A 10286-nucleotide genomic window follows, 5' to 3' on the forward strand; every position below is an offset into this window, starting at 1 on the left:
GGTAGTTCAGGCACCTACGTTGAACACCTTCAAGAGCAAATTGGATGCTTATCTTGCTGGGATCCTATGACCCCAGCTGACTTCCTGCCCTTCGGGCAGGGGGCTGGACTCGATGATCTTCCGAGGTCCCTTCCAGCCCTGATGTCTATGGAATCTATAAGCTGCCATTTCGGTAGGAAGTGTGAGGAGTCTGTTCTGCCCAACAGAAAAGGTTGAGGCATTTAAAATGGTGTCTGTGGCATATTGGTAGCTTGAAAGCCTGCAGCCAGCCTGTGACTCAACTTGGACTTCCCTTCTGTGGGCTCAGAAAGATGCCCAATGCTTTGTTGGCTATGAGTGCAGGGTGGGGATGTAGAATAAGGAGCAGCTCCTGTCAGCACAAGGAAGTGGTGGCTCCCTTCCAAACACACTTGAGAACACACAGTAGCCCACAGCTGTGGGTCACCAGCAGCTGATTTCAGCCCTGTGCCTGGGTACAGCATTTCCAGATGCCATAAAGAATGTTAGAGCTGAAATAGTACAGACGGTGTCACGGCAGTAACGAGGAATTGATTAAGGACTGGACAGTGGCTTGCAGGGCCTGCATCAGAGAGGAGAAGGAGGGGCTGCCCACTGTCAGCATCTCCCAGCAGAAAGAACAAAAGTCTTACAGGGAGTGGGAAGCACACACTGCTGTGGTTTCTCTAGCTGGCACTCAGGGGAATTGCCCATGCTGCCATCAGTCCCTGGTCCTGTTACACTGAGCTGGAGATTGGACCCAGCCCAGCAGCAGAGCATGTGGGGTGAGGACTGATGTCCCTGGCACACCTCTGCTGAGCTTGGTAGTCTGTCCCCACAGGTAGAGAGTGCATAGCATTTTGGGATTGTTCTTCACTCCCCTTAGGCCATCCAAGGATAAAGGGATCCCAGTACTTCCTGATACAGCCACAGTACAAAGCAGGCAAGACAGTGCAGTGCTGACAGAGATGATTGATTTCCCCCGACTGTACAATCTAGCCTAATATCATCTCGTCCTCATCCACTCTCCTGCTGGAAGGGACAGGATCTTGTTCCAGTGAGCAGTGGTGTATGGTCATGTGGACATAATATACGTCCTTCCATTTAGATGATAGCAATGTGGTCTAGTGGACAGAGCATTGGATTAAGCACTCGGGAAGCCTGGGTTCAGTTTCAGCTGTGCCATTGGCTTGCAGGATAGCCTTGGGTAGATCATCTCACTGCCCCATACCTCATTTTCCCCATCTGTAAATTGGAGGTAATGCAGGTTCCCTCCTCTATAGGATGCTGTGTGATCTACTGATGTAACACTGGATACCAGCTAAATATTATTAGAGCCTCAAAGCACCCGTGTGTGGGCTTTGTTCACCACCAGAGGGGTAGTCTGAGCTGAAAGTCATAAGATAGGATCCAGTCAGATCCTCCAACTGTTGTCCTCTCTTTGGGCCACCAATGGCCATAAACCAAGGCAGCTGCAGATACCCATGGTCTTCTAGAAACCCTGTATCCATGTAGCACTCCAGTCCTCCAGATTAGCATCCTGCTCCATTCCATGCCCATGGGCCTGTCTCTGTTTCGGTAACAGCAGGCTGTGGCAGAGACTGCATTTCCTTCCTGCTTAAAGGTTGCTGTTTTGCGAGGTGTGTGGGGATGGGGGTGTGCAGACCATTCTGGCCACAGGCATAGCTGGAGAGCAGTGTATGTTCATGTGCACACCACTGCAGTGAAGGAGACTACAGGATAGGTCCCTGTGGTTTGCATCTTTGCCTGCCTGCCCCCCAACTGCACAAGTTTGGGCACAGAGTAAGACCAACATCAGGAGCTTGCTGCTGCTGTTAACATTGCAGCAGTCTTGTCATCTGCTCCTACTTTCTCCCCCTTCCAGCCAGTACCATGCCCTAGTATTGTCTAGTTGTGTCTAGAACTGAAACCTTTCAGGACTCCTAACTATAGAGTTCTAGAGAGCCAAGTGGCTGGCTCTCATCTCAGAGAGGAGGTGAGCTTGGGGTCAGGACTCCAGATGTCTTTCTATGACAAGGTGCAGTGGATAAGTTTTGTAGCAAGACTTACCGGAAGCCTTTGTTTCTGTTTGCAGTGACCATCCCCTGAGTCAGCTGGTCTCCGACTCAGACTCCGAGATGGACAGCACAGAGCAGCTGGCACTGGGCAGCACTGACACCCTGTCCAACGGGCACAAGGCTGACCTTGAGGCTGCCAAGCGCCTGGCCAAGAGGCTATACAACCTGGACGGGTTTAAAAAGGCAGATGTGGCCCGCCACTTGGGGAAGAAGTACGTGTGGGTATTATAAGAAAAGGCCATTCATCCAGGGAATCTTTCAGTCAGACAGACAGAGCAGCCTACCCTAGGCAAAAATGTGGCCCTAAGTGCAGAAAAGTTTCTGGGGAATGGCACAAGGAGAGTGTTAGCAAAAAGACACTCACGCACAAAGGGCCAGCTGCACCAAAGCCCAAGTCCCAAGGACAGCCTGCCCTTCGCAGAAGCCTGGATGAGTGTGTCCCATGACCTTCATCTAAAAGACATTGATGCTCCATGGACGCCCCAGGCTCAGCCGTCACACTGAGCTGTGTTGCTTTCAGACATGCTGAATAACACAGAATGCTCCTGAAGGAGAGCAAAGTACACTCCAGATTGTATCCCTGCAATGGCGAATCAAAGTATTAAGATATTGTAGGGTGTGTCCACTTCCATCACACTTTCTGTAGTCCTACCTTCGTGTCTTCTGTTGTGTTCCTATGTGCACTGAAGGTCTTCCATTCCTCTGCTCCCCCCCATCTCTACCCATCTCTCTTTTTTTTCTCTCCATTTGCTCTACTCTGTTAAACTCTTTCCCCCCCCCACCCCTCTCTTTTTCAGTAATGAGTTCAGTAAGATGGTGGCTGGGGAATATCTGAAATTCTTCGTATTCACTGGCATGAGTCTGGACCAGGCTCTCAGGTCAGAATCCCTCATCTGTCTGTCTGCCTAGAAAATAAAATTGACATGCAATAAACTATATAGACAATGTCTTTAAACCATAACGTGGTCATGGGAACTGTTTCTTCTCAGGATCTAGCTACTCCACAGTAGAACAGCAAAGCTATTCAGACCTGAAATCAGCAGGAATAATAAGCTTGCATTGACTCTCAGCCTAATGTTGGTGGCAAAGCCACTCCCATGTCTAGGAGATTACTCCTTTTATCCAGGAAACATCATCTTTGCCAAGTCCCCCCCCCCCCACACACAGAGCCAAGCAAGCTTGCTGAAAGGGTCTGGGATCTCACAACATGGAAAAGCATCACTGGCCTTCCTTTACAACCTGTCAGTCCTGGAGGATGTCTTAGATTCTGGATCCCTTCCAACCAGAGGAGGGATCTTTCCTCTAGGGGACAGAGAGAACACTGCTCCTTGACAGGGTGAGTTAACACAGACAGTGATTGATCCAGTTCCTGATCAGCATTTCTTCTTTAGGTCCTTTCTGAAGGAGTTGGCTCTGATGGGGGAGACTCAGGAACGAGAGCGTGTGCTGGCACATTTTTCACAGCGCTATTATGAATGCAATCCCAGTGCTGTCTCCTCTGAAGGTGAGGTCCCACGTGTCTGTGGCTCTGTGTGTGTGTGTGTGTGTGTGTGTGTGTGTGTGTGTGTTCATAAACCTGGGTGCAGATTCCAGACAAAAATGAGGTTAAGCTGGAGTTAAGGCTGAGTGCTCATGCTAGTTACCTAAGCATGAAACTGGCATTGCAGGAATGTTGTCATTCTCCCCAAACAGCCTTTTAAACCCCAGGAATTCAGAGCAATGGCTATACATTAAAAAGACAGATGTTTAACCTTCAAGCCCCCTTAACTCTGCTCTGTAGCAGATTCACACAAGAAGAGAAATCATTAACATCTGAGCCCTGTAACTCAGAGTAGCAGGGTTAGGTAGGCCAGAAGCCCTGCTGCTCAGTCGCTGCCAGAAGTTGCCCAGACCTCTCTATTTCATCGTGGCTCCCTGTGCCTGTGCTTTGATTCAGCTGTGCATGCTTGGGTATTCACAAACTGAATTGGCCTTGATTCAGTTCTACCAGCATGGCTCGCTGGATGGAACAGGCCATGTCATGCATCTCCCACAGCTTCCTTGCCCCACCCCTAGGAATGTTGTGACATTAATCCAGGATGGGAAGGGTGCTGTTCTGGAATGACTTATGGTCCATTTGGTCCCAGAATGTAATGAAGCATCATCTTGTAAACACAGCACCTCAGCAACTACACAGTGTCCCTTAAATCGCATGATCACTCTTGGGAGCAGTGTTAGAGCTCTTGTCAGGGTCAGCACCCTCCGCATGGCAGGAGTCTCTGTTTTATGTGTGGACTGAATGGCCACATGCAGCAGGGTTGTGGGGGCTCTGACCATGTGTGTTGTTTGTGCTGCAGATGGAGCCCACACTCTGACCTGTGCTCTGATGCTGTTAAACACAGACCTTCATGGGCATGTAAGTCTACACTCTGTCTGCTCTCTTCCCCCTCCCAAGGAATTCCACCCCCTCATGCCACACTCCAGTTCCACAGGAGATATGACTTGCACAGAGAGCCAGCCTTGGACCTGTAAGGGACAAACCCCACTTGAAGAGGATGAGAAGGAGAAACTGCAGAAGGGAGGAATGAATCATGGGGAAGAAAGGGGAGAGACTGAATGAGGGAGGAGAGGAGTGGACCAAGCAGCAGAGAGCAGAGCAAGGGCTAAGGAGCAAGAAGGAGGGAAGCATGGCGGGTTAGAGAGGAAGAGAGAAACAGCTTGGACAAGAAGTAGCAGGAGGAAACCAGAATCAGATACCAGATGAGAGGAGTGTCCCAAAGGGGGGTAGCTCTGACCTTGGAAGCTCAAGACAGATGCTATTGAAAGGTCCCTGGACCTTAGGAAAGGAGGCTTCCATGCAGCCTTTCGCAAGGTCCACGTGCTTACCTGTGCTTCACTTGTCCCTGAGGAACCTGGGTGGGGAAGACGCTCTGTGCAGCCACTGCCCCCACTTCTCAAAGCCATGTTTCTTCTTCCCTGGCTCCCTCAGAACATCGGGAAGAGAATGTCCTGCTCTGACTTCATTGGGAACTTGGAAGGACTCAACGGAGGAAGAGATTTCCCCAAGGAACTGCTCAAGGTAAAACAGTTTGGGCTTCTCAACCAAACAGGCCAGCAGGAGTTAAGGCAGGATCTTGGGAAACTGCTTGCAAGCTATTTTATATGAAATGATCCCACAGGGCCAGCTGGGTCACTCAAGCCATTATGTTCAGTGTACTGAATGCGTGTGTTCTCACACCTGGAGCAGACTGCATGAATAGGCAGCAGAGCCATCATTACCTGAGCCAGCAACTTTCCCCAGAGCTGGTGCTCACTTCAAGGGGAGAACCATTGTTCTGAACCAGATCTTATAAATCCCTGTAAAGCCACTTTCTTCCCTAGTTTTGCATCAGTGCTCCAGCATGGGTTGCAGTACAGCAGTGATTCTCAACCAGGGTGCCACACAGTGTTAGCACTGTTAGGTATGCAGACATGATTCATATAATAAACACAGAGATTTCAAATAGGAATTGCAGTGTTAAAACCATTCCAGTCTGTTGGGATCTTTCTGAATTATTTTCAACAGAAGAATTGTTCTCGTATTTTTAGTTTGTCAAACCATGAGTGAAAACTAAGTTCTGGCATTTTTTGAGAGGTGTCTTGAGTCTCTCTCATGGGGTGCTTCAACTTGAAAAGGGTTGAGAACCACTGTATTAGAGGAGTTGCCCTGCCCAAAGCCCTGACTTTCAGAACATTGTACCTGCATTTATGCACATCCTGCTGGTCTAATAATAAATAAACAGACTGCTTATCAGCCGGTTGAATCACTGGCTAAAGCCTGAATGGGCTCAGTGCCACTGTAGATACAAACAGGACCAAATGGTTCAAGGAATCATTGTTGTGTTCTTCAAGACAGCGGTGACCTTGCAAAAAGTCCCAGAATGCCCTTTTCTTGAGACTTATGGGTGGGAATTATGCAATAGGTACCCATAAGGCTTTACAATGGAAATCAATTAAGATACTGCTAATATAGACCGTGGGAACTTAGCACGGCTGTAACAGAGGCAGTGAGCCATCTGGACTCAGTGGGTATGTCTACACGAGACATTTACTACAAAGTAGACTAATTAGCTCCACAGTAAATGTCTAACATCTACACATGCAGAGCTATTAGGCTGGAGTAAACTAGTAAACTCTGCAGTAGGATACTACTTGTGAATACAAGCGCTATCCTGCTGTGGAATTTTTTACTTTGCAACATTACATATATAGATGCAGCTGGCTGGGGCATGAGAGTGCTTCAGTGTGGGGGCTGCCTACTGGCTAGCCCTGCACTGGAGTAACTGGAGGCCCCAGCCAGCCCCTCCGCAGCACGTTGAGCCAGGAGGAGCAGCCCTGGGCTGTCAGGCTGACACCCCAGGCCTCCTGCCAACCAGGACTGCTCTGACCTGGCTCAACCTGCTGCAGTCCTTGGCACATGTTCAAATAGTGCACACAAAAGCAATAAACTCCAGTGCAATAAGCACCAAAATTTATTGCTTCAAATTAATTCTACGTGTAGGTGCACCCAGTGTAGTGTAGAGAAGGTCCCTGTTCTATGGGAGACCCCATGCTTGGGCTGAGCCAAGGTGCTTGCTCTCTACTGCTTTGGAGCTGACAGAGGGCACCTCATGCACTTGCCCTCCTTCTTCCATCTTCATGGGGTTGTTTCCTTCTGATTCAGAACACCTATCTGCTCTGGCCAAAGTCTCTCCTTAGGTCAGCCAGGGAGGAACATGCAGGATTTCCCACGCCTCCCTCCCACAAAGCGGGGACCCTCCCAACTAGAGTCTCTTTGTCCTGAGCATGTGCATCTGTTTGTATCCAGATTGTTTTGTGGTTGGTTCATTAAAGGGTTGCTTTGCTCTTATGTAGCCAGATACCCGCTAAAAATGAGACTGAGGATGGGTGTGGGGATCCCACCACTCGTGACACACATGGATAGGTGGGTTGGCAGGGGGCATGTTTTCTCTTTGAGCCCACATCCCCTTGCTGCTTGCTGGGCTGTACTGGGGTTTCCCTCTCTGAGGTGAATCAAAACAAAGCTCAGCATCCTGGGGAAGTCTGTTCTCCCGGAACCTGAAGCTATGAGGAGTGCAGCATGGCTATATAGGCAGGGTGCAGTGGAGTGGAGAGGGAGGAAAGGCCCATGGTGAAAGGAGAGCATGGATGCTGGGAGTTCCCCAAACAGCCTGACTTTGAGTAGGTTCTTTCCCGTTTTGTGACTTGGCTTTCCGGAGTATGCTTCCCAAGGAGGTGGGAGCCAGAACGTGCAGATGTCTGTGAAATGCCTTGATAGCCATCAGCAGGGTTGCTTGGGAAAGGTAGGAATCTCAGCAGTGGCAAACTTGCATGCTGAGCCCTTGTTCACCTGTGGAAGCAGTGATGCTATAGGAACACTGGGCTGCCACCTCCCTTCCATGTCCACATGCAGGAGCAGCAGAGGAGGGGACAGGGAGTGACAGTGCATCAGCAGTGACTGCATTAGGCCAGTCACAGGAGGGATGGTGATAGTTGTCTGAGTTAGCTTCTGCTTTGGTGACTCACTGTGTAGAAGAAAGCTGGCTTCCTCAACCTGGGAACTTTCTGGGAATGGGGTAGCTTTTTCCAGCTCCCAGGGAGTAATTCAGCTCTCGTGACTAAGCCCTCATGTGGGAGAGAACATCCTCCCCCAGCTCACACATCCTTGGCCCTGCGCCACCCACTCTATGCTTCCCCTGCTCCATTCAGGCTTGCTTCTGCCGCAACCAGGATGCAGCACAAGATAACAGCCTCTTGTTTCTCCAAGCTGGTGAGCTGCTGCTGCTGCCGAGGTATCCTGGCCTAATCACAGCAGCATGCACGGGGCAAGCAGGGCCTCGAGGGCAACTCCACATCCCAGCATGCTCTGTCCCACAGTGAATGTGCTCAGCAGGTCTGTTACTGATGCCCTGCTCAACCTGGCTCTGAGTGTAGTGGCTGGGATCAGTGCAGGAACAACAAAGCCTTTCTGCCTTACGTGAAAACTAGCACAGCACCTGTGATCATGTGTCAAATCCCTCACTGCCCATTCTATGGTACCTGGCAGTCCCACAGGCTTGGAAGGAAATGAGAACTTTGCATCTGACTTGCAAGGCTGCGAACTAGAAGGGCTGGGTTCCCTTCCCAGCTCTGCTGTTGATTTTAAGGTCTGGTCATGTACAAGTGCTTTCCTGTGCTTCAGTTTCCCCATCTGGTTATACAGAAATAATGATACTGACCTGGGGAATCATCAGGATTTGCAAAATGCCTTGAGAACTGTGGTGGGGAAATGCTGAGGAATGTAAAGCTGGCTTCTGCCCAGTCCCAGGACCAGTAATGTGAGGAGGGAGGGGGGAGGGCAGGACTAATTATGGTAAGAAAACTTAATTCCCCTTTGTGCTGTTTTTAGTCCTTCCTGGGGATGTAGCCACATCATTCCCCTAGGTATTGCTAAATCAGTGATTCTCAACTGGGATGTTGTGGCACCCTGGGATTCCATGAGATCCTTTTAAGAGTGCTATTTGATATTAGTATTGTTAGGTCTGCAGCTATCAACACAGGAATCACAAGATAAACACAGATTTTTCTAATAGAAATCTATAGGGTAAAAACCATTTGGACCCACTGTGGTCTTTCTGAGCAATTTGCAACAAAAGAATTACTTTATTATATTTCTGTAGTCAAAAAATGAGTGAGAGCTGAGCTGACATTTCCCAAGGGATGTCTTGAATCTTAACAAGGGGTGTCTGGAGGCTAAAATGGTTGAGAACCACTGCACTAAGTGGTTCCACCTGCATACCCCCACTGTCTGTCAGATACTCCCATTCTAGAAAGAGCAGTGGCTTTTGGGTGTACGAGGGGCAATTACGCTGTATGTGGATTTAGAGCAGAGGCAGGCAAAATAAGGCCTGCAGGCCAAATCCACCCCACCAGGCCATTTTATCTGGCCTGCAAGGCCCCTAAAATATTTAGAAAATTAATATTTTTCTGCCCCTGGCTGCCTGTCAAAATTACAGGAGCCAGGGGCAGTAGGACCCAGGAGAAGCCACGAGCAGGACCAAGCAGCTACAGAAGCAAGGCCTGGCCAGCCCTGCCTCTTCCACCCCCAGCCAGAAGCCCCGAGTGGAGCAGAGGGTTCTGGCCTGGGACCCTGGGGCTGTTCCTGCCATCCTGCACTGGAGGGAAATATAGATATGGGGTGGGGGAGGCAGGGGAGGACCATGGGTAATCGCCCCAGTTCTCAGGGTTGGGCCAAGCTGGTTGCTGAGGTCCCAGCCTGCAGCCAAAAACCATGTGGTGCCAGAGCAGCCAGTGTGAGGTGGAAAGGAATGGTGGCAGCCACAGGCAGGGAAGCACTGGAAGTGGCAGCAGGCGGAGGGAGGGGGGCAGTGGCAGTGAGCAGGTATGTGGAACACAGCAACAGCTGGCTGGGAATGCAAAGTTCTCTCAGCAGGGCCCAGAGTAGGGTGGCAGGAGCATGGGGCCTGGGCTAGAGGGGGCTCTGGAGCCAGGCCGGTTCCCCTTCTCCCTGCTGGCACAGCCTGGCTTGTCTCCATAGAGCCCCTGATGGCCCCTACCCCACATTCCTGCCACCCCACTGGGGCCCACTGACGCTCTCCCTGCATTCTGCACACCTGCTCACTCTCGCTCTTCCCCGCCTGCCACAGCTATTTACCCACCTCTACCACTGCTCCCCTCCACCCCGCCATTGGTTGCTTTGGCACCATGTGGTTCCCAGCTGCAGTGCAAGGCTGCAGGATGCAGCAGGAGCCAGCCTGGCCCCTGCAATTTTCAGGTGGCTCTGTGTGGTGCCAGCCAGGCCAGTCCAGCTCCTGCTGCTGTACAGCTGGGACATGGTGCCAGAGTGGCTAGCTAAGGCAGGAGACAGGGAAGTGGCAGAAGGGTAGTAGTGGCAGATGTGGGGGAAGTGGCTGTGTGCAGCAGCACGGGGCCATGCCAGTGCCCCAGGGGCAGGAGTGCAGAGCCCAGATTTGGAGGAGTATTGCTGGGGGCTCTGCCTGCCATGGGCTGGCTGTGGGAAAACCCTCCCACTCCACATATGCCACAACCCTACCCAGCCACACTCCCTCCCCCACACACACAGCCCCCCACAAACCCCATACCCACCCATATCCCATATCGACACACCTACCCACATGCTCTCCCACCCCCATACACCCCTCATGCCTATCCATCCCCCCACAAATTCCCCCA

General features: G+C 50.9%; 1 protein-coding gene across 5 annotated transcripts in view; it reads left to right on the forward strand.

Annotated features, from left to right (window-relative positions):
• PSD (pleckstrin and Sec7 domain containing) overlaps positions 1-10286 on the forward strand; it is a 72380-nt gene that overhangs the window by 31737 nt on the left and 30357 nt on the right. For 2 of the 5 annotated variants that reach the window (XM_019555998.1, XM_019556000.1), the window contains exons 6-10: positions 2093-2293; positions 2873-2953; positions 3467-3579; positions 4412-4470; positions 5044-5133. In XM_019555998.1, coding sequence (XP_019411543.1) covers positions 2093-2293; positions 2873-2953; positions 3467-3579; positions 4412-4470; positions 5044-5133 — 544 coding nt within the window. The remainder of the gene's footprint in view (positions 1-2092; positions 2294-2872; positions 2954-3466; positions 3580-4411; positions 4471-5043; positions 5134-10286) is intronic. The other 3 variants (XM_019555999.1, XM_019556001.1, XM_019556002.1) reach the window with 3 other exon arrangements.

The sequence above is a fragment of the Crocodylus porosus genome, unplaced genomic scaffold, assembly GCF_001723895.1.
Source record: "Crocodylus porosus isolate Cpor-Errol unplaced genomic scaffold, CroPor_comp1, whole genome shotgun sequence".
Classification (NCBI taxonomy): Eukaryota; Metazoa; Chordata; order Crocodylia; family Crocodylidae; genus Crocodylus; species Crocodylus porosus.